Source organism: Lissotriton helveticus, chromosome 4_1 (assembly GCF_964261635.1).
Source record: "Lissotriton helveticus chromosome 4_1, aLisHel1.1, whole genome shotgun sequence".
Lineage (NCBI taxonomy): Eukaryota > Metazoa > Chordata > Amphibia > Caudata > Salamandridae > Lissotriton > Lissotriton helveticus.
Window position 1 is genome coordinate 1,079,313,331 of NC_136063.1, and position 24,618 is coordinate 1,079,337,948.

Consider the following 24,618-nt stretch of genomic DNA (forward strand, 5'->3'; position numbering starts at 1 on the left):
AACTCAGCTAGGGTTTCCTGGTCCTAGAAAAGACACAGAAGTGCAAAGTACAGGAATCCGGGAGGACATTCTTTCAATGGTGCAGGCCTATCTGGATGACTCAACAGAGGTCAATATTACTGAGGACCCATTGGCGTATTGGCATGGGAAAAGAAAAATATGGCGAGTGCTCACCAACCTGGCTATCAATTACTTGTCTTGCCCACTCGCAAGCGTGTCCTCAGAACGTGTTTTTAGTTCTGCTGGTGGCATTGTGACTTCCAAAAGGTCCCGCCTCTTGCCCGCAAATGTGGAGCGGCTCACCTTGATAAAGATGAACCAGCACTTCATACCACCAGATTACAGAGTACGAGAATGCACGCAGGAAGAAGAGGACACCGCCCTACCTGAGGAAAGTTCTCCTCAGTTACCAGAAGTAACCCCGACTGATGATTTAGCAGAGTATGAGGACGAGTTCTGCTTCCCTGACAGCGAGTTCTGAAAATGACTCAATCATTCATTAATTGTAAATAGTCCTCCTTATTCACTTTTATTCCTGTGTGTCTGTCTTTCTTTAGCAAGTGCTTCATCACATTCCCAACAAAACTGTAATCAACCAATAAAACAACAAGCCCATCAACAGAACTGTCTTGATTTTGATGCCGCAGCATTCCTCAGGTTCACAACAGTTAGTTGACAAGAACTCAGTCCTGGTCGTCTATCCTGAGTCCTCCTCCTCCAGACTCACCCTATCCATTACCCATAATGCTGATGCCTGGATTCTGCACAATGAAGAAACTTACGTTGACGAGTCCCCTAACGCCTTAGGACACTGTGAATTCCAGGTGGAGCCAGCCCTCAAACACAAATTACAGGTAAGATAAGCGTTTGGATGGGAGGTAGTATAATGGAGTGTTCGGAGAGGCGAGAGAGTGACAGTGGTACTGGTAGTAAAGTCCTAGGGTTCTTGAATTAACAAACTCTGTGACAGGCATTTACTTTGGAAAACATTTGGCCTATTGCAAGTGAACGTTTAGGCGTTATCATTGCTCGCTTGCCTGTCTTAGGGGTGCTGTCTGTGGGGCTTCTAGGTTTTTGTGGTGTGTGAGCACCGCTGCCACATTTCTAATGTTGATTGCTTTTGTTTTGCAGAAAATCCACGCCGGGAAACTCCAGTTGTGGCCCTGCTGCAGAACGCTTTAGGACTCTGTGAATTCCAGGTGGAGCCAGCCCTCAAACACAAATTACAGGTAAGATAAGCGTTTGGATGGGAGGTAGTATAATGGAGTGTTCGGAGAGGCGAGAGAGTGACAGTGGTACTGGTAGTAAAGTCCTAGGGTTCTTGAATTAACAAACTCTGTGACAGGCATTTACTTTGGAAAACATTTGGCCTATTGCAAGTGAACGTTTAGGGGTTATCATTGCTCGCTTGCCTGTCTTAGGGGTGCTGTCTGTGGGGCTTCTAGGTTTTTGTGCTGTGTGAGCACCGCTGCCACATTTCTAATGTTGATTGCTTTTGTTTTGCAGAAAATCCACGCCGGGAAACTCCAGTTGTGGCCCTGCTGCAGAACGCTTTAGGACTCTGTGAATTCCAGGTGGAGCCAGCCCTCAAACACAAATTACAGGTAAGATAAGCGTTTGGATGGGAGGTAGTATAATGGAGTGTTCGGAGAGGCGAGAGAGTGACAGTGGTACTGGCAGCAAAGTCCTAGGGCTCTTGAATTAACAAACTCTGTGACAGGCATTTACTTAGGAAAACATTTGGCCTATTGCACGTGAACGTGTAGGCGTTATTATTGCTCGCTTGCCTGTCTCAGGGGTGCTGTCTGTGGGGCTTCTAGGTTTTAGGGTTGTGTGAGCACCGCTGCCACATTTCTAATGTTGATTGCTTTTGATTTGCAGAAAATCCACGCCGGGAAACTCCAGTTGTGGCCCTGCTGCAGAACGCTTTAGGAGTGGGACTCTGTGAATTCCAGGTGGAGCCAGCCCTCAAACACAAATTACAGGTAAGATAAGCGTTTGGATGGGAGGTAGTATAATGGAGTATTCGGAGAGGCGAGAGAGTGACAGTGGTACTAGCAGCAAAGTCCTAGGGCTCAAGAATTATCAAACTCTGTGACAGGCATTTACTTAGGAAAACATTTGGCCTATTGCACGTGAACCAACACGATGACAGTGTTCAGTTAAATGAAATTACTGCAAAACCACCACCCACCCAGCTCAAAAGTAGTAAAAAAACAGGTATGCTCAGATAAAGTTTGAAAAAGTATATTTATATCCCTAACAAAATAATCTCCCGCAAGACCCTCCCTAACCCCAACAAATAAATAGTCCTCAAAAGTCCCCAAAAAACCCAACTCCCAATTCCCACCCCCCAAAAGTCTCAAAAAAAGGGGCAAGGGACACTCTAGGGATGCAAGCTGTTAAGTTTGGCCTCCAGGGCATCATGCTTTAGGGCCAGGGCATCATACTTTTCTTGGAGGATGGCTTGATCTAGGCGGAGGCCCTCCACCACATTCTGATATTTGTGCCATTTCTGGACCTCCGCCTCTAGGTCGGACACTCTGCGGAGTGCACGGCGCAAGCGACCTTTAACAGTGCTGCGAGGTGCAGCTTTTGCTGCTCGGCGGTGGCGTCTTCCGGCACGGCTCCGGTTCGCTGGAGCACTGTGCTTACCGGCAGAACGTGGGGTAACAGAGGAGGATGTAGATGATGTTAGGTTTGATGCACTGGAGTGCGTGTCATCCCCCTCCAGTTCCACCAGTCGCCGATATTCGGCAACAGTTGCTTCCAGCCTCCGTTGCCGGGCCAGTACAGCCAGCATACTCCTCGTTGGTTTGGAGGTTTTAGTATTGCCAACTATATGAAGAAAGAAAGACATAATCTGTAACCAATGCTCTTTAAGAATATGATTAACACAAAATGATTCAGCAGGAAGTTGTGTCACAGTACAACTAGCAACTAGCCAGGGCAGTACAAAACTATTCAGGCCAGTATCATGGGCGTCCGCAGGGAGGGGCGCTTGAATCACCATTTCCCTTCCCACAACTCACTTGTATCCTTGGTTTGGTGCTCTTTCATATGAAAGAGATCTGGCAGAAGTGAGTGATTTTTCCTCTGAGCCGTTAACCACACCAGCAACCGTATCATCTGCACCATGCCCAGGCGATATGTCTGTTTCCCTCCCTCTCTCTCTCTCTCTCTCTCTCTCTCTGTCTCCCTCTTTCTGTCTCCCTTTGTCTCCCTCTACCTCGCTGTCTCTCTCTCTCTGTCTCCCTCCCTCACCCTCCCTCTGGCTCCCTCCCTCTCTCTCTCTCCTTCTGTCTTCCTCTCTCTCTGTCTCTGCCTCTATCTGTCTGTCGGTCCCAGCCTGCTGTAATTACCATATTGTAATTTGTCACTGGGCCACCACTGAATACACATCATATCCTATCTAAGAGTCAGATAGTACCTCCATGATCCAGCTTACCTGTACTCGCCACCGCCACCGTCTCCTTCCTCACAGTCTGTACTTCTTGCTCTTGGTCCGACTCCTCTAGCGCCGCCTCCTCCCCAGATTGACCCTCGGACTCCGAGTCAATGATGACCACCACATCCGAGCTGGCCCCGCCACCAGATGTTCCACCTACAAAGTAGATTTAAGAATGTTAGATTACACCACTCCACTAGTATTTGGTCTATGAATGAAAAAATGTGAAAACAACAGAAAAATTAATTGACTGTCTACTCTAGTCTAAAGTAAAAATGTCCCTCCTTCCAGGGAAAGCTGTTGTCTTGCTTCATTTTTTTGTCACAATTGTTGAATGCTTGCTTAATTTTAACACACACTATTTTTCTCTGAACAGACAGAAACTGGACTTCTAAGGACAAGAGGAACATCAACTTGAAACCAGGTGAAAGCTCGGCTCGACCACAAGAAATGTGTACCAATCCAGTACTCATCAACTCAGCACCAAGCACTTTTCCATTTCCAACTAACTTTATTTTAATATATGTGTTTACTTAAACTTTTAATAAAGCTTTTAAACTTGAATTGACTCTGTGGTTTTTAGTCCTCCAGAGAGTCCAGACTAGAGTGACTGAGCGAAAAGTTTTGCAATTTTTGCAAGGAGGAATCTGTGCTGCTGACACTACCAGGTTTACTTTATTTATACAGTGTGCCAAACACGCCACTCTGAAATATTATTGCTCTGGTCTTTGGTGTCCATAGTTCGGTTTGTGGAGAATTGTCCCTGCAACAGTAGGATTATTGATTTTGCTCCTATCTAAACACTATTTCGAAACAATTAAATTAGGAATGCTTGGACAACAATAGGTCCTCTATATTTAAATGAAAACTTACTGGGGCCAGCAAAGGAGCACTCGCCGCCCTGGCCTGCATCCTCCTCCTTTGGAGCCACTGCTGCATCAGATTTTTCGGTCCGCTTGCCCCTGGGCGGACCTGATGTACAACATGAAAGAAATAACAGAAAACATTGATGATTGCTGCTTGCTGATGTCCTTGTCAACCAAATCAAACATTTAGAAAGAACAAGAACCTACTATTTCATCCAAAAAGAGGGCTACAAAGGAAGGACTGCACCTGAGCCTCTACTCTAGGGGCAGATTTACAACAAGCCCCTTGCAGCTCTTTTGCTCCATTCTTGCGTCAATTTTGTGACGCAGCGCCACAACAAGAGAGGCGCCATGGTGTGGCGTATATTAACAACGTGACGCATATGGGAGATGCATCCCATTCTAAAACCCTGCGCCATTAGGGAGCATTCCATCGCAAGGGAGGGCGTTCCTGCGCAGGAACGCATGCTAAAAGTGGTTATGGGGAATATATAAAATTTCAATCAGTCATTTAGGACAATGATGCGTCACTGAAACCCTGCGCCTGCATGAAGCAGACTAACGGCTTGACGCAGCATTGCTGGAGCTGCGCCATCGTTGCAACGCAACTCCATCAATGAGCCGCCTTTACGGCACCGATGCGTAACGCTTCGGTGACGTTTTGGGACCATGGTGTGCCGCATTGTAAATACGGCGCACCATGGGTGGTGCTGGCGTGCCGCACACTTTGCAGGGATGCGCAGGTAATTGCTAATCTGACACTTATGGGCATACTTACGAGTTCTGAGCTGGACACCTCCAGATGTGCACCAGAACAAATGCGTAACGCAAAACTAACCTTGCGTCACGGCAGATGCGCCGCTATTACAATGCGGCAAACCCTGGCGCAAGGGTAGGCAGATGCGTGACGCATCTCGTGACGAAATAGGGGCGCATCTCTAGAGTCGCGTCGCGGGCGCGATGCAACTATAGCAGTGCTCAGGGCTGCCCAATAATACTCAACATACCGCATCAGTCCTTACGCCTGCTTCAAGCAAGCAGGCATAAAGAATTGACATAGCAGCGTCGCGGAAGTGCCTGCGTTAAATCTTGTAGATTTCACGCAGGCACTTTTGCGAGGCACATATCTGCCTGACCGGCACCCCCCACCCCCCACCCCCCCCCCCTGCGTGGGAACGCACCCATTGTGGCGCAGGCCCAGGCCTTCACGTGGCGCATCTCCTTAGATGCATCACGTTGTACATGACTCGCAGGGATGCGCCACGTTTACGTCGCTGTGCGTCAGGTAAGGCAGTGTAAACGTGGAACAAGGGGCTTGTAAATCTGCCCCTTTGTGTCTAGCATTACGCAGTTCTGTAAAATACACTCATACATTACTCAGCCCAATTAAATGAACCCAAAATAGAAAACAAATAAGCAGTGGCACCGGCACAGAGAAGGAGAACAGTGCACCTGAAATGCACAGAAGATTTTGAAATAGTAATTTACCTCTCCTATCAATGTAATCACCAGCAGCATTATTGCTCTTTGTAAAAAAGTTAAAGCAAACATTTGCAATATAACACAGCCACATAGAGCAGGAGAAAAAACAGAGTAGTGAGTAATGAAAAAATTGCTACTACTACTCACCAAGCCCGGGGACCTCCACTCCCAGCACGTCTAGCAGGTCACGCTCTCGGTCCAGGATGTCGGTCCAGCGGTGGGTCACCTGATTGTAGGTGCGCTGGACCCCCGTGATCTTAAAAAGGGCCCGGCACACCTGCCCCCACCGCTTCCGTCGCTCCTGGCTGTTGGTGTAACCAGCAGCGATCCTGCCGCCTGCCGCGATGGTCCTGGGGAGACGGCGCTGCACATAAAAAACAAGTGCGCCCACCTCCTCAGGGCTGAAGATCTCCCGGGGCACCACCATTTCCGCCCTCAAGCGACCACACGGGAGCCGGGCACGGGCTGCGGTGCCCGTCTTGGGCAGCTTGACAGCTGTCTTGACCATGTTCTGGGCAGGTGTTAGCAGTAAAGAAGAGAAAAAATGAAAAAGAATAAGAGTAGGGAAGAAGGAAATAAAAGTTTAAAAAAGTAGTTCAAAAGTAAACAAAAGTAGCCTAAAACACAAAAATATAGATCTAGAAAAATAGAGGGATAGAAAATAAGTTAAATAGATCAACAAAATATTAAAACAAGCAAAGGATGGCAGAGATATACAAAGGATAGAAACACCATACCCAGACACATAGGAATGAATGAAAAACAAGATGGCGGCCCGATCACGTGCGCGTAAGTAAGTTCGCACGCGATTTCTCTCGCGAACTCGTGCGAACTTGTATTCGCAAGGCGCGAGTCGCGCGAGATTACACATAGCGGGCGGAAACGGAAATACGTCACGCAAACAAAATGGCGGCACCCATACTCAACCTTGAGGTAACTCGCACGAGTTCGCGGCCTCCACGGGCCAGTTCGCACTACGACGCGCCCCGCGAATAGGGCGAAATTACCGAAAAACGAGTTTTGCAAAAGCAAAACGAACGAGCAGGTGCAAAAGTTCGAGCTCATCATTTGTAACCATTTACCAGGCTGTAGTGCTTCCTGAAGGGGCCCTCCAGAATCCGGTTGCCTACTTGCAACTATTGTGTGACCCTGCTCTGACAGTCACAGAATAGTTACAAGTATGCCATTGCATCCTGTTAAAAAAAATTATTTACATTGCATTTGCAACAAAAAGGAAAGGGAGCAGACAAGCAGGTGCCAACCTTCATTAATGTCAGTTGGGGCAGGGCAGGTGTTGTTGTTTGCAAAACTTAAAACACTTAGCAGGTGTTTGTTCACTCAGTGGTCAATCAGAGGGTGTTGTGATGACACTGAGGGTGGCATGGGTGTGCCAGCCAGAGGGTGGCATGGGTGAACCAGAGTGCCAGTGTTGACAGAGGATGGCAGTGCTTTGTTTTGCCCCAATAATGTACACTGGTGAACTAGAGGGTGATGTGATGACACAGAGGGTGACATGGGTGAGCCAGAGGGTGGCATGGGTGACCAAAGAGAGTGCCAGTGGTGACAGAGGGTGGCAGTGATGAAGAAATCTTAGCAAACAGGCTGGGCACGTAGAAACAACAAGTTCGCAAAACTGGCGACCCGACAAGTAAGTTCGCAATTTGCGAAATTGTACAAAACCCTCGCGAACTTGCAGAAACCCGTGCGAACACACACACCCCCAAAAAATACGCAAATCCGCGAGAATTCGCGGATTTCGCGTATTTTCGCAATCCGCGAATACGCAAATCCGCAAATTCGCGGATTGCGAATCCGCAAAATACGCCCATGCTTAGTTAAATCAATGCGAAATTTAAAAATTGCGTGCCTCATTTCAGAATACAGTAAAACTGAAATATAGAGAAAGACTGTTTCACTCATCTTTGAACCCTATAATAGTATTATGAAAAAAAATGAACTGCTACAATAACAAATCACTAAAATACTTATCTCTGGAAACTACTCCAGTATTTATTCGTAGTTTTGATTTAGAACGTTTTACTAGAGATGTTAAAATGGGAGAGTTTAGACTGAGTTGTTCTACAATTTAATCCAAATGATCGCTAAACCTTTCAGCCCATTTTAACTCATTTCCTTGGACTTCTTCCCTACAGTAATACGCAATTTTATTTTCTCCTGCAGTTTATAGCTTGTTGCAGAATCATAATCCTGACATCATGGAAATTTGATACGAAGATGTCCAACTTGTCTCCATCCGTATCACCTATAACATTGAAGATTTGGCCAAATTCAACACAGTTTTCAAACACTGACCCTCAATAACTTCCCAATTTTGCATCCTACTGAAAAATAAGGTTTCTGTCCCATTTAGCAATTTTTCTTGTACCATTGCTTTAAATCCGTTTAGTATCGGAACTAGATCGGATTCCCCATAACCCTTTCTAAATTTGTGCGCCATTACAACTGTGACGGATATCCCATCTGCCTACCTATAAAACCCAAAGGATATTATTTGATTTATATTTCAGCAGACAGGATATCCATCATCGTTGTGACGGAGTAACTCATCTGCCGAAATCTAAATCAAGCTTTAAGTTTGCACAAAAATGCATTAGTATATATCTATAGAATTTTACTTCATCCCCCTTTTCGGCAATAATGAGCCATTTAAACACATTCTCCTTTCACCCAAATACCATTATTTTTGTTTTTTACATATTGACTATCAAGATTTTCAATTCGCAATACCTGTAAAAGTTTTCACTGCAGGCCTACTTGTGTGATATTCATTATCACCAAGTTGCCTACATGGAGGAGGCATGGCACATGGCCTCCCATCTTAGGAGAGAAAGAAGCAGTACTAGATAGCATTGAAGGCAAATCCTTTAGCCCCTCCCCTGCAGGTGACGGAACCACTCCGTCATCAGCTGCGGTCACGCTGTGCTGATGACAGAGCGGTTCCTTCACGGCCCGCTCGGTACGCCTGCGCGGCGCGGATTCCGCGCCTGCGCTGAGCGTTCCATTGAGCGGGTTGGCCGTGACGGAACCGCTGCGTCATGAGCACAGCGCAACCGCGGCTGGTGACGGAGCGGTTCCGTCACCAGCATGCGCCCGCCGCGTGGCCGCCCCGCCCCCGTAGCACTGCGGCGGAATAGCCGCCGCAGTGAAGGGGTTAAGTAAAGTGTTAATAGTGTTGGTGCCAGCACACATCCTTGTTGCAGTCCATTTCCTATTGCAATTTTCTCGGATAAGCTGCAATTGTGATCCAGTTCTACTCTACTCCCACCCAATTCTCCTATGAGTTCCTTAAATATACTTAGCAAGCGACGTGGGCTTTCTAGCTCTTTTAAAGTATTCCAAAGTATCTCTCTGTTCACCTGGTGAAATGCTACCTGGAAGTCGACATAACAACAAAAGAGTTTTATGCTTGTGCTGCATTTCTATATGTTTTCTCATATTTGGCACTGTGCCTTCTTTGTGTAGCATTGTGTATAAGGCACTTACACTGGTCACTTGGGGAAGAAGGAGCCTGTTCCACATGCACAGGTTATGTGTATGTCTTCTCTTCTCCCAAGCATTGGTACCTACAAATATATTTAGTATATTCGTGAGGACCAGGTGTCTTCTTTTCTTCGCTCCGGTGATGGTGCAAGAGTTATTCCCTGACATTGCCCGTAGACTGAAACAACGGTACATTGATGAATGGCCTTCCTTAAAGTCACCTTGTCCAATAGAAATTATACTATTTTCCTTGGTGCAAAGACCTTGTCCCAACGTCCAGTAGGCTTACCGCAAATTGCAAAATAACAGGATTTGCAGCTGCAAAATATCTTTTTGGTATGACAACCCCGTTTTGTGAGTCAGACATTAAATATGGCAAAATGCGTTCTATGTGCCATTCAGTAATGTGTTTCTAAAAAACTTCAAAAAAGCAAAAGCAGTGTGTTGTATTACAACATACTACTGCAAAATTCTCAGATTGTCACATGGTCAATGGGGACATTGTCGTCTTCTCTAAGTTAGCATGAGCACGTTGCAGATTGTTAGCTGCTTTGCACACATTACTATACGATTTTATTTTTCCAACTGCCTCTATTGCCATTTTCACATTTTAACCCTTCGCTCTGTTCATACTCTACAGGTTCCTGGGATTTTCTCTGAACATTGTGAGCAAGGTTGAACAACAATGCCCCTTGTTATTTTGTTCTGGCCAGGCCTTAAGCACCTAGACAAAACTTGTGGATGCAGGTGTTGTTTGGAACAAAGTACTTTGGTCTTATTGGAATACACGTATAGGTAGGAGACACTTGAAGAGGAACCTTTCCAGAGAGAAGAGTGAGATAGCACCAATGATGTAGATTTACCATCTATAGACTAAAGTATGGGGTCTATCAGACAAGGCCCAGAGATCTTCTAATATATAATAATACTACTTGTATGTCTTTTCATAATGACATCTCCTCATAATTGCTATGCTGGCCATATTTGTATTATGCATTTTTCTGCTTGTTGTTGCACATATACTGCCTATTAGAGCATGGTAGTTAAAATAAACATTTAAAACTGGCTTGTGTCTTTGTCAGATTTTACTGTAGACAAGTACAAGACTGCGAGCGAAAGAGTATGTCCTGCAACCGCGATTCCTGAGAGATTCAGGAGTGTTGTATTCTGTGGTGTCTAATCATATGTTTCTCTGTGAGTGAGTAGGAGAGCAATTGAGACACTACAGCTAGTCAGTTCTGGGCTCATGGGTGCTAAGGTGGTAGGATGACTCAGTCCCTATGCACTGAGGTCACATAATCCTACACATAGTTCTGTTTTTGGGCAGAATCCCTGTAACATGGTGCTGCCAACGTATGGTCTGGTACTTGGAGAAGTCCGTGGTGAGGGGGCTTAACCTCCTATATTTGTCGGGTATCCCTATTTCTATAGGCTTTCAAGCTAGGAGTTTAATAGGAATCTTGTCCCTATTTTGCGCTACCAGCACCAGGTCACTGCGAATGGCTTGTGATTAGTCCTATCATTATTAACTCAGTGATAAGCAAACGATCCTCAAGATCGTGATGACTTGCCATGTTGGCTCGCACAAAAGTTTGAGCAGCTTGAGGGTGTTTTTCCACATATATCTCCCTTCAAAAAACACAGAATCCTTACAATGAGTATGCAGAGTGGTCTGATTCCCCCTTTAGCTACCTGCACCACCTGGGAGACAGTGTTTGCTTCAGTGCTTAAGTATCATGTTGTTATTCAAATACTAAATCTTTCTGGAGAATTTTTATCCAATCCTTCAGCCCGCCAACTTATAACCCCTCTTGATATGTAGCCCAACTATAGGCTTTTTCATTTTAAATTCCTCCATAGAATATACAGAACTCCTGTGTGGATGTGCAGGGCAGAGCTGAGTACAGATGCACGCTGTGTCTGATTTGGAACGCCTGAGGCCTCCTTCATGTACTTGCCATGGAAATGCTGGGATGTGGCAAGATACTGGGGATGTGTGTTTGATGCACTGGATGAAATGCTGGAATGGAGGATAGAGCGCACCCCGTTGACAGCTCTACTAGTCTATGTCAAAAACCTCCCTAAAGACAATAGAAGACTTGCGGCCATGATGTTAATGGCGAGGAGACATGTGGCGATCTGCTGGGGCCTCAGGCGCAAGCCGCATAAGGGATGAATGGCTCAGAGATGCAGCTCTCTGCCACATCCAGCTTTCTGAGTTCTGGGAACTAATGCCTGAACAAGCATGCCCTCAGAAAATATTGGAACTACTGCAAAGCTTTCTACGCTCGCATCAGGTTAACCAAGCGCAGGCCCCTGCAGTAGATGGGTAGGCGAGAACGAAGAAGTCCACAGCACCGGGGGGAGCTGCCCCATTCACCTGCACACCACCCTTTTAAGCTCAGCCAAAGAGGTCTTTCCCCCTCTTCCCCCACCTTCCCTTCCTCCTCCTTCATTCCTAGTTACTCCCCTATTGTTAGCAGGCGACTGGTGTCCTCTGGGTGGATACAAGGCCTGGCCTTGGTATATTTGGCTCCGAGGACATTGCATAACCAGCTGGACTCTTCTTTTTTTTGCCCTGAAATGATAATTGTCTCTGTGCAGTCAGGCATGCAAATGTAAATTCTTAACTGTGTTTCTGCCCTCACCTTGTTCTGAGGCAAAATGTCGCTGTTTGTTCTTCATAACATTTATAAATAAAAGTTTTTAAAAAAACAATCTTTCCTAAAACGTTAAAAAAAAGGCGTGGAGCTACAACACAACCTTGTTTTAGTCCACTTTTTTCCTGGTGTTTTGCTGGTTTTCGACTTAGTTGGACTGGGACCCTGCTAATCAGGGCCCCAGTCTATCTGCTTTCTCTATAAAATGGACTCCATGTACTTTTGGTACATACCAGATTGGGTATTGGGTCACCTCTGTGAGCCCCTGTATAGTGTACCACAGGTACCCAGGGCATAGGTGCACCCAAGGCCTACCAGGGGCTGCAGCATGTATTATGCCACCCCTGGCTGAACATCCACACTGACACCACAGGTCTGTTCACACAGCCTGGGTAAGGTGGTGTAATCACTCCTTACTTAGATATAGTATACCTATATCTATATATACATATAGACACATATACAGCTATAAGTCACTTCTATGGCCGCCCTTGACAATACTGGAGGCAGAGTGCTTTGTTTTATGTGAGAGGGTGCCCTAGCATGAACTGAGCCCCTCTGCAGCTTTCGGAACCATCTCCTTATAGCTGTTCTATGATATAGCCATACCATATACTCTTAAGTGCATTATAATCCTCGTGGTTAATGCTAACTTTGGTTTGGCTTTATCAAAACATGTTGTGTAAGGTGTCAAACACTTTGGAATACTACCCTCCCACCCCCCACCCCCCGCCTGTCCTGGCGGCGGGGGTAGCATTCCACCCTTTTAGAGGGAGAAGACATGTAGTTACTGCTATACCCGGTTAAAGTTAAACAGAGCCTCAGCATCACAAAATGGATGCTGCTGCCACAGACACGAGTCTGACCTCCTGCTGCTGGATGAAACTCCAGCAGGGGAGGCCTGGACAATAGGTTTCCTGCCCAGGGAGGTGCCAGCACCTCCCCAGACAGGGTTTTGTGTATTGGGGCAGGGAGGGCTGCATCAGCAGATGCTTTTCCAGACACTGCCTGGGGCATAGAAGGTGCTCCATGCATAGCCCTGTTCAAACCAGTTGCTGGGGCACTCAGCCCCAGCTCTGGCGCAAAAACTGGACAAAGGGAAGGGGGTGTAACCACCCCCTGCCCAGGTCCACCAAGAGGAAGAACCTAGCCAGGTAGTCCAGCCCCCATCCTTAGTATAAGTATAGGAGCTGTGTCCCTAGGACTTTAGATTACCCTGGACGAATCTTTGAAAGACATATCCTGAACCTTCGACGTTCCATTCTGACTGGAAGATGGAAGATATCTCCCTTGTGGTCAAGGAGTGACCACCCTGTTCGTACAGGCACCAACAGCAACTTTGCCGGTCTGCATTTTCAAGGCTCCCGCCGGATTCCAAATAATCTGCAACATAGAAACTGGAATTCCAGACTTCTCTGACTCTGACCCACATCCACAGCAAAGCTGAGACCCGTGGCAGACACGAGAGACGTGGGACCGGACACCCTGGACATCCTGCATTTTGCTACCTGCACTCCTTTCCTGAAGCCTCAGTAAGTTGTGCATTAGGGTACAAGAAGCCCCGAGCACCATTTGCACCAAAGCCCAGGCCCCCACACTCTGCGAGTGTCCTGTGGGCCCCACCTTTGCTTTTGAGCTCGATGTCTCTTCCCAGTTCCTTGCCCATTGGCTAGTGAGCCCCCGAAGACCTTTTCTTTAAACTTAACTTGCTTTCCTGGTTGCTCCAGGCTTCTCTCCAGCTTCTCTGAAAAGGAGACGCGCCACAGACCTTGCTGGTCTGCCACAGAGCAAATCTCAACATCCTGCGTGGGTTGCGGTTGCCAAGGCTTGTTGGGTCCAATCCGGATACCGACACTACAATCATCTAGATCCATTGTGGGCAGCTTGAATCCAGTGCTTGGTCATCGTTGATGCCTCCTGGACCTCGTGGCTAAAGAGACAAGTTCGACTACTTCACCTGAAATCACTCGACATCGCCTGGTTCCTTCCTGGTTCCTTCCTGGTTACTGGCTAGTGACCCAGACTCTGTCCCTTCTGCTTTCAGGTTCTTCAGTTCTTCGATCCACCCTTGGATCCACCCGGACACTTTTCCTCTGGTCGCCTGCAGCACTTCTTTGCAGCTCTCCATAGAAAACGACGACGAAACCCGACACGAAAAGACACGTAGTCCATCCGGAAGTGTCCTTAAATTGCATATTTGTGACTTTTACGAACTCCATAGAGAGTCAATGCTAACCTGCACCTGTGTTTAGACACAGTACGCGGCTCCCGTGGGCCTCCTACTTCCTAACCTTTGGTAGATTAGTGTAGCCCCAGCGATTCCACAGGCCCTAGGCCTACTTTCTAACTCTCTTGTGGTACTTATACCACTTTCTTAGTATATGGTTTGTGAGGCCCCTAGGGCATAACGTATACTGTGCAATTTATCGTATATTAACTGTGTGACTTGTATTATATTTTGACCTCTAATCTCATAAAGAGTGCAGAGGGGTTGTGTTTAGATTAAATACATATATATTTGATATATACCTTGTGTGGTGTCCTTTCATTTGGTACTCAAGGGATTATAATTGGTAAAACAACTTGCTTAATTCGCCTACTGAAGTCTTAGCCTGAGGACTGCTGATTCATGCTACCACAAGGATAGCTTTCTATAAAGTTGACTTTACAACCACCATCAATAAATGTCGATTAGACTGGTGCAAGGTACCCACTAGAACTCGTGGACATCATATGCCAGGCTAACTTCTCACAAAGGCAATAACACTTGTGTCACCACTTCCAATCCAAACTTCAGCCACATAGAAAGAATTATACGGACACATTGGCCAATTTTGCATTCCCCTTTGGAACCTTCCCACAGTCACAGGAAACTACCTGTGTGGCTCATGTGGTGTATACCATCTCACAAAAGCAACAAAATGAAATCAAGTTAGATCCTTTGCATACGTGGACACAGAGGGGCAACACCAATTGCAACTCCAAGAACTGCTTATATTTTATCAACTACCCTTGTTCCCTAAAATACGTTGGCATGAAGACAAGACTGGCAAAGACTAGGATCACTGAACACCGCAGTAATTTACGGTGCAATCGAAGTACCACTGAGATGAGTACGCATTTCGTGATCAACAGTCATACCCCTGTTGACCTCCAGTGGACCATCCTGGAAGCACATAATTATTGGGACAAACAAACTCTGTTTCGGAGGGAAAAACACTGGGTCTTTCATCTGGCCACTCATACCAAGGGCGTAAATGAAGACATCCCATGGAGTTAGACACTAGACTGATCAGACCCCATGGATCAGCTTTGTCAATGACACTGTTGACATAGGATGACAGAACATCCCCATTTCCTTGTTTTACACCTGCCCACCGAGGTATCTTTCACCTCAGTTACCACAGGTTCAGGTGACACACACCTGAACCACTACCAGTACTACTTTCTGCAACTTGTCCGTTATGTACACTCAGATCATCCATGACTAAAAAACGTGTTTAAATGTGCCGATATGTTGCTTTCATAGACAACATAATGATCGGATAAAGCTGTTGGTGTAGACATTTCAAAATCTTTTAATCAAGTTTCTTTTCATTTGGTGATAATTATGGGTAAAGGAAATATAAGCCCTATAAACAAGTGATACTTAAATTCTTACTAGGATTTCAGATTGCTATATGTTTTTTACTATCTGTTTGCCCATAATATTGTTAGAAACAGAATAATATAAGAGTATAAAATATCGTCTTTTTATATTAGTGTGAAGTGATGAGATTGTATTACATTTAGAAATGTAAAGTTTTCATAGTATGCAACCGTTGCTGGAAACATTTTAAAAAATATGACAAATATGTGTAATGTTTTTTTTTTAAATCAGTCAAATGAAAACTACAAATTCAAGGTACCTTTATGATCACTATCTTGTGACATTAAAATAATATCGACATGGTCCAGAAATCCTAAATTAAAATAAGGTTTTAAAGCTTTAATGTGCATTTGATTATGTGGCATTTCAGCAGGGCGAGTTGAATTAAGATTCATTTGAATGGCATGTGTAAAGCAATTTTAAATAAATCAAACCTGGCATTTTAGAGCTCTTTGTTCTAATACTAAAAAATCTACTGGCTACATTGGTAGCCAATGAGTACTATAGAAATTCAATAAAGTTATTTTATTCTTAAAGTAATCCTACAAACTATGGCCATTAGTATAACTTACCAACTCCCTTTAGATACGGATGGATAGTGCTCCAAACACCCACACTTCCCTTCCTAAGCCGTTGTCCAATGGCAAATTCAAGGTGAAGCAATGGGATACCCTCAACCACCAGCAAGATAAGGAAAGGGATCATAAACGCCCCTGCAATGACAAAACAGCTCCATTCAATATGCAACATGGAAAATGTTCTAAACATATTTGTACATTTATTAATTTGGGGGATGGTATAGTGAGAGCATGTCACCTGGAGGTTGATTTCGAGGACAAGAGTGATGAAAAACAGGAGAGAGTAGTGCAGGTCAATAAGCGAAAATAATGACATGGGGTTTCATTCGTTTGCAGAATTTTCAATTGTTTATTTTCCTCCTTAGGGTTTCTGGTAAAGGTTCCAGAGGAATGCCCCGAAAGCAGGAGATCTATGATCATTCTATTGCAGTTAAGTACAGGTTATACATTCAAACTACCCTTCTATACATGTACACCCTAATGCACCATCAATCTGCTGACACACTACAGTGAAGTACCTAAAAACCCTACTGAGATAAGTAATTATTTAAAGGGCTTTCTATGCACTTAATTGTATTCTATTTCTCTTTCATATGATTTCCTAATTTCTTTGTATTTTAAAGCTTTGACAAGGACATGACATACTTTTTTTAAAATCATTTGCTCTGTCGTACTAGTGTCAGACCTCCCAATATTTGAACGTTTGAAAGAGGACATTTTCCATGGTATTTCAACTACAGATCAACCCACCGGATGGAGCTGGCGGCAGGTACCAAGCAACAGCCTGTCTGGAACACAGACAAAATAGTGTTACCACAAATGTTTATGTATAATGGGGTCAATGACAAAAAAACCTGCTCATGGGCCAAGTTGATGCAATACTGCTTCCTTTTGAATGGCTGAAAGTATTATGCCCTTTTCATGGCTTGGAAGTAAGATTGTGGTGGTTTCAATTTAAATGCGACCTGTTCTTCATTCTTCAATTAAATGTGGTCACTAAAATGTGTCAAGAAAAATATTTTATCTTTATGTCCCTCTTCTTTATCCCAGATCTTATTTATTTATTTATTTATTATACTTTAAATGCTGCGTATGCCAGCCCCACCCTTCATAGCTGGGAATGATAAAAGGGATGGCATTCCCAGCACTGCCCTTCTATATTTTTTCCTGTCTTCATTGGGAATACGGAACTCTAGTTCAAGGTCTCTTCTGGGTTTCAGCCTACATCTAAACCTCAAGTGGGTCATGTCTTCCAACTTGCTTAGGTTGGAATTGGTCAACAGCTTTTTTTTAACCCTTGCTCCTGTCATCTGATCTCAGGGACTGTTCTTTGATGGGGTTTCAGTGGGCCTTTTTCCCTGAGACTGAGGTTCTGGCCATGTGAGCTCTTAGTGGTCCATTTGGGGTTGACAAACTTTGGTCCCAAGTTGCCACTTTATGGTATGGGCCTACACCACACAATCCTTGTATTCCTCTGTTCAATTTCCATACTTGAAGTTGTCTTTTGTAGAATATTTTTAATCAACTTAATGCCCAGTCATAGGAGCAAAGAAAAACAGAAAATGGTACCAACTACAACATATGCGCCTTAGGGTACATTAATACAAACACAATCGATCGCTGTGGGCATAGTTATTCTATGGAGAGAGTTAGACATAAGTAACTAACCTTGGGAGCTGGGTGATAGAGAAATAACCCCCCCCCCAGACAGATTTGTGGATTGCTGCATTGCTATGAGCTGGGTGGGGCACACACTGGAGGACGGAGAACCAGGCTCTCCAGCACACATCCATGGGTGCTCTTTGATTCGGAGAGAGGCCACTGAAAAGGGGCCTAGGCACATCTCAGAAAGGAGATGAGGCTGATTGAAGAACTATAAAGAGTAGGGCGGTGGCCCTTTGTTAACCTTTTCATACACAAATCACTGTGGCAGACATCCAGGTGTGAAGCTGTGGTCAGGTCAGAGAGCAGAACACTTCAAAATGAAGCAGACCACAACACAAGTTTCAAAGGTTCAAACCCCAAATCACATTTTGGTGTCTGGAGATGGACTATAAGAAGAGGTGTTCGAGGCTCCTAAAATTGTCAACTGTCAGGAGCCAGATGTGCTGTGTGAGAAGGGGAAGCTCTGTATGACTTCTGCTTTTGTCCAGGGTGGAGGCTAAGCCTTGCCACTCTGCCTGTTGTGTGAGGGGACATCACCCAGTGACATCCAAGACCACGTGTCCCTGGAGCACCACTGACTACCTGCTTGCCAAGACCAGAGATCCCTGTGAAAGATGATGGGAGCGAGGTTCAATGTGAGAGCCTGATGAGTGGATCCCTGTAGCGATGTGTGAGGAGACTGCTGGAAGAAGTGTGGCATATATACTGGCTTTGCAGAAAGACATAGCAAATGCAGTAAAGAACACTTTTTGAGGGTGCATGTTAGTCAAACATTGGAATGAACAAAAGGAGGAGGGCTTTACTCCCACCAATGTGTGGGGTATTTTCCTTAACTCCCTAGACTATGAAGGGAATTACTCTTGCCCTTTTCAGGAGTAAATCTTCAACTGATTCCAGAATAGGAGTGGTTGGTAGAGTGAGTTTGTGAACACCCATAAATGTGTCAGCTGTTGGGAGTCCTCAGATCGCCAGAGCATTCCCACCCGGAACATCACTCCCTGTGAATTGATTATTGTACAAAAGTGATTTTCATTAATTGCAATTGACATTTTGTAATCATACAGGAAGCTATTTGAGCATGTTAAGTCAAAATTACGTGCACAAATAGCCTTCTGAAATAGGCCATATGAGCTTCGCAATTGTGAATATATTCTATTTCTGCACGTGCCTGGCACACTACTGTTTTTCCTAACCCTGCTTATGTGGAGTCTCTTTTCATGGAAAAGCAATTTTGGATTTAAAGTCTTTCCTTCCCCTGTCCCCTTTTTAGGTCAGGCCTAAAGTCAGCATGCATGCCCCGTGCTGCGAGACTTGCTGTAGTGGAGTATGGACTGGAGTAGAAGCCCTGCGTATTTTCTGCCCGTATTTGCCCTTAGCTTGTGTCATTGTCCGTCGTAAATGCTGGCTTCTGATTCATTAATAGGCTTGTTAGTCCCTCCTTAGTACTGCCTTGTCTTCATTTGTAACCTCCCACGGCGACTGCCCCTTTTACTTCAGTTGTTACACAGTACGTCTTGTTTAGTCTGTAAGCACTATTTTCTTTGAGTTTCTCCTACTGCAGTCATGATGTGCTTTGCTTACATTCAGTGCACCATGTGTTTTCTCTTTTCAAGCAGCGAGGACAATTGCAGCAACTTTTTTTTAATGCCATAGGTCTCGCTTTTAAATGCAAGACCTATTGCATTGCAAATATTTTTTCGCTTTTTAATATATCTCGTGCAGCTCACAGCACATGATAAACTCTAGGTTCAAAAGTTTGAGATGCATCCCACAGAGACTTCTCGCCGGACTCAATGTGATAGCACAGAACTTTGCACGCATGCAGGCAACAGTTTCCACCATTTTTTCACTGCTTGTGACGATGCAACATGTAAAGAGGAAAAACAAATTTGATTTAGTACATTTCACAAAAAGATTTTTCACCAGGATGGACGTGAAAAAAAAGGGTGTGAAACCATATGTTGCACAGCTATTGTTTAGGAATCATTCAAGTGCTTCATAAAGATGTTTAGGTTTCGCCTACTTACCTTTATAGATGCCTTGTAAGACTTGACAAACAAATGCTTTTTTTTGGTAAAAGTGCCCATACCACACTTTCACATTAATGGCAGCCACGCCCCATTCTTTAGATACAGCTCATCTACAGAAAGAGGCCCGGCCATTATTAAAATTTTAACTCTTTCCGCGCTGATGACGGAACCGCTCCGTCATCAGCCGCGGCAACGCTGTGCTGATGACGGAGCGGTTCCGTCATGATCCGACCGACGCGCCTGCGTGGCGCTGATTTCACGCCAGCGCGACACGTTCTATTGAGCGGGCGGAGCCATGACGGAACCGCTCTGTCATGAGCACAGCTCAACCGAGGCTGGTGACGGAGCGGTTCCGTCACCAGCATGGGCGCGCCACGCAGCCCCCCGCCCCCTTAGCGCTGCGACGGAATAGCCGCCGCAGCGAAGGTGTTAAAGTACTGCATGGGCATATTTACTAACTAGCATTTGTAATGCAATAGGTGTCGCATTTTCGAAACACATCAATTCGAGACGTATTGCATTGCAAATGCTTGTTAGGTTGAGCCTGCAGGTGGCCGCATTCGTTGTTGCTTGGCCAATGGAGTCTAAAAAAAGAAGACAAGGGGGCTTTTATTTACCATCATTAGCATCACTCTTCTTTGCTGCTTTTAAATTCAGCGGGGAGTGCGAGGTGTCACTTCCTGCGTAACTTCCTTTTCTTTCTGTGGTGCTTAGACCAAGTATAGATTGATTTATCTTAATTAGTGTTTGTCCGCTGCTTACGCTGTAATTGAGGTACTATTTCTTCTTTTTTTTTTTTTTACTTTTATATAGCGCAAACTCTATCTGACCCGAAGGTATTGGAGCGCTTTAATTAATCACCATTTACATTACATAAGATCACTTTCTATTTTTTTGGCATGTGGAGTATAAGTGATTTGCACACAATCACAGGATATTGAGTCGATGCAGTCCCGGCTTATTTTTTTGGTTTAGGTTGGACACAATGTACTCTTCCCAATACTCCTATCTCTACTTGTGTGCGTTTCAGAAAACTGCAGGTCTCAGCTGCTCACCTCCGAATTATCATACAGAGGCTCAAAGTGAGCTATAATATATGGAACGCAGACAGACTGCTACAGATCACGTGCATTGTCTCTGTGTGCATGTGTGCTTACAACTTTTGTCTGCATGTACTTGTATGTGCATGATGGCTTACAAGCTTGTGCGCGCACGTGTGTTTGTATGTATGTATGTATGTGTGTGCTTTCAGAAAACTGCACTTTGTGGCAGGTCATCTCGGAATAATCATAACGGCTCAGAGCAAGCAATAAAATATCAAAAACATAGAGGGACTGCGGGGGGCGTGGCTTGCGCGCCGCTGCATCATGGCGTGTCGCGCTTGAGCTCCAGGGCGATTAAGGTCCGTTAGGAGTTTTTTACCACTTTCCGGGTGCCCCTCTTCAACGGGACAGCTCTCCTGAACGGCGGAACATGCAGAGAGCCATTTGATTCCGGTTTCGGCGGATTTCGGCTGCAACTGAGCGCATTCCTGACAGGCTGAAGGGACGGTCGTTTTCTTGACGGGCGGCCGCCATTTTACCCGCTTGTGACGGAGATTGGCATTTTCTCCTCAGAATCGACGAACTGGATACACTCTTGCCGGTTCAGCAGGATATCTGGGCCAATTAACCTCCAGTGTCTACATTTGGTAACTTTTTGCTTTTTCTTCTTCTTTTTTTTCTTCACGTTGTGCTGCTTGGCTGGTTATTTTGTTGCTGACGCTTTGGCTACCTCAGTGCAGCTCTTTGAAGCTAGCACTGTATTTTACTTACGTGGAGTGTCTCTACTTTGGCCTTTTTGATATTTACAAGGTTCTTTTATGTCCTTCCTGCGAATACAGTGCATATAAGTCCGCCTCTTTAGTCTATTTGGCTTTGGCTGTGGTTAAGGCGCCTTATTCCTTGATTTTTTTTTTGGCCTCTTTTCTTCCTCAAGTGGTTGGCTATTTTTAGGTCTCGCCTGTCGATGCGCATGCGCATCGAGCAAGCGAGAGTATTGGGACTTATCCACTCTTTATCCACACTGCAAGGAATCGTGGCGATTCCTTGCAGTGCCCGTGACTTTTAAGCTCAATGCGCATGTGCATTGAGCTTAAAAGCGCGTGCACAGCCGCCCGCATTCCTCCGACACCTTTGAAGTGAAGCTTAGCTTCACTTCAAAGTCCCGGCTTCTTCACACCCACATGCCGCTCTCGCTCTCCCCGCTCCGCCCCCTCCCCTGCCCGCCGTGCATAACTCTTCTCTAGCTGTAGAACAGCTAAGCCGAATGTGCTGCATTAGGGCTGTTCGAGATGCTTTAGAACAGCTGAGTGATGCTGCGCGGACATAACTTGTTTTCTAATATTGTACATTGCATTGCTAGGGGTTCTTTTACACACAAAAAACATTCCAGCTGACAATATACCGCCTAGGTGTTGAAATTCGAAGCAGCTGCTCATTAGCTTCCGGGCATTGACCAAACCAGTTTTACTTGAATGGTCTGCCTGATGCTTGTTTTGTCCGTTCAGTTCATTTATAAAAAAATCGTCCTTTTTGTGCAAATTTAAAAATTGATTCTGAACAAAAAAGGGTGCTCATGCGGTAACTATATAGGGATAGCGGTCTGGAAGACCAGACTATGGTCGAGTGACTATTTGGTCAGAAGCTCAGGAAGTCTGCGCATAAATTGTGTACAGGCGCAGAACTAAAGCTCGCACTCGCTGCCTCGCCCCCTCTCTTTTCTCCCCAAAACAGAATTCGTCCTGAAACCATACGAAGGTTTACCAAGAACGGAAGATTGCGCTACATTTTTTGCTCACTCTACATTTAGCAGGTAGATGACAGACAATTGAAAAAAAACAACCTTGTCAAGGAATCCTGCGGAAATTAAGTTTAGAATTCAAGGAGTAAATTTACAGACATAAGTGTCTCAAGTGCTTCCGGGCTCGCTATAAAAAGTCGACTGAATACTTAATGACTTGCATCCTGTTGTTAATGAGGGTTAAATGCAAAAGCCATTTGATTGCTTTGGGAGTTCGTACGTTTCTCACCCCCCACGCAGAAAATAAATTCCATTTTATTGTGTACTTCGTTATGGTGCTTATAGTGTGGTTTGCAAAAGACGGGGACTACGAGTTTTGGTTTTATTTAATGCCGGTTTGCTATGTTAGTGTATTTGTAAACCAGTCGTTGCCGTGAAATCTGCCATTCAAAATACCAACTAGATTTTGCAAACGTTTCTTTTATGATCAATTCAGACCGCAGTCCATTTTGAAATCTCAGTGTTTTACCTATAAACGATTTTAGACAACTAATTTTAAAAAAGATGTTTAATAGGCGTTTTGCCAGTATTAAAAGTGTTAGCGTTTTCCGGGACTTCGAATAATTGTAAAGCCATTTTAACGAAATGCTTCTCTTGCGCTACATTTGCAGGTGAACTACCTTTTAATATGAACACTTTGAATGTTGAGTGATGTGATGTGATGCGTTTGGCACAAACACATATACCGATTCATCATTTTATACTTTCACACTGCTTAGTCCCTTGTTTTGACTGTAGTTTAGTTGTAGTTGATTTATTATTAGCAAGGATTTTCGAGAAGTTCTGAGGGTGTTCTCGGTTATCGTTTGTATTTATTACGATCGATTTCATATGTTGGGCTACTTACTGGTAACTAGGGGTCCACGTTTCATACGTTCCCTCCATTCCAGTCGCAAAATAAATTACATTTATTTAGCCTTTTCGTTTATTCTATCTCTTTGTGTAGCAACTGCAGCATTTTGGTTGTATTATTTGCAAATGAGGCATGATTTCTTATACTTATACTTCCGCTCACTGTAGGCATTGGCTTTAGAGGTTGCTCATCTGCCCAAAGCATACTGCACCCTCACTACCCTCACTACATACTACCCTCACTCACCCACCCTCAACCCCTCACCCTCACTCACCCTCAACCCCTCACCCTCACTCACTCACCCTCAACCCCTCCCCCTCAAACCCTCACTCACCCTCCCTCACCCTCAACCCCTCACCCTCAAACCCTCACTCACCCTCAACCCCTCACTCACCCTCAACCCCTCACTCACCCTCAACCCCTCACCCTCACTCACTCACCCTCAACCCCTCACCCTCAACCCCTCACTCACCCTCACTCTCACTCACCCTCACTCAGCCTCAACTACTCCCCCTCACCCTCACTCACCCAAAACCCCTCACCCTCACTCACCCTCACTCACCCTCAACACCTCACTCACCCTCACCCTCACCCTCACTCACCCTCACCCTCACTCACCCTCACCCTCAACACCTCACCCTCAACCCCTCACTCACCCTCACTCACCCTCACTCACCCTCACTCCCTCACCCTCACTCACCCTCACTCACCCTCACCCTCACTCACCCTCACCCTCACACAGTGCAATAGTTCTCAGACCATTTCAGTTAGAGCTTTTAGAAATGTTTATGGCTTTTTTTATTTGTAATACTTTAGCATTGGCTACAGGAAACAAAAATGCTAAACATTTACAAAAAAAACCCATAAACAATTCTAAAAGCACTAACTCTAATGGTGCGAGACCTATTGCATTTCCAATGCTTGTTCTTTGTGGTTCTTGCTTCATGGCTGCAAATATGGGTCGTTCCTCCACAAATAAAGACCCGAAAGATACTGGTGCATCTCTTAAAAGACTTAAGTCATTGTCTCCTACACCTGAGCCTCT

General features: G+C 45.1%; 1 protein-coding gene across 7 annotated transcripts in view; it reads right to left on the reverse strand.

Moving 5' to 3' along the window:
* Positions 1 to 24,618, reverse strand: part of LOC144828987 (sodium-dependent neutral amino acid transporter B(0)AT1-like) — a 1,274,746-nt gene that overhangs the window by 1,200,392 nt on the left and 49,736 nt on the right. For 5 of the 7 annotated variants that reach the window (XM_078687667.1, XM_078687664.1, XM_078687668.1 and 2 more), the window contains exon 2: positions 16,179 to 16,319. The exons of the other annotated variants lie outside the window; for them this stretch is intronic. In XM_078687667.1, coding sequence (XP_078543793.1) covers positions 16,179 to 16,319 — 141 coding nt within the window. The remainder of the gene's footprint in view (positions 1 to 16,178; positions 16,320 to 24,618) is intronic. 7 annotated transcript variants of the gene reach the window in all.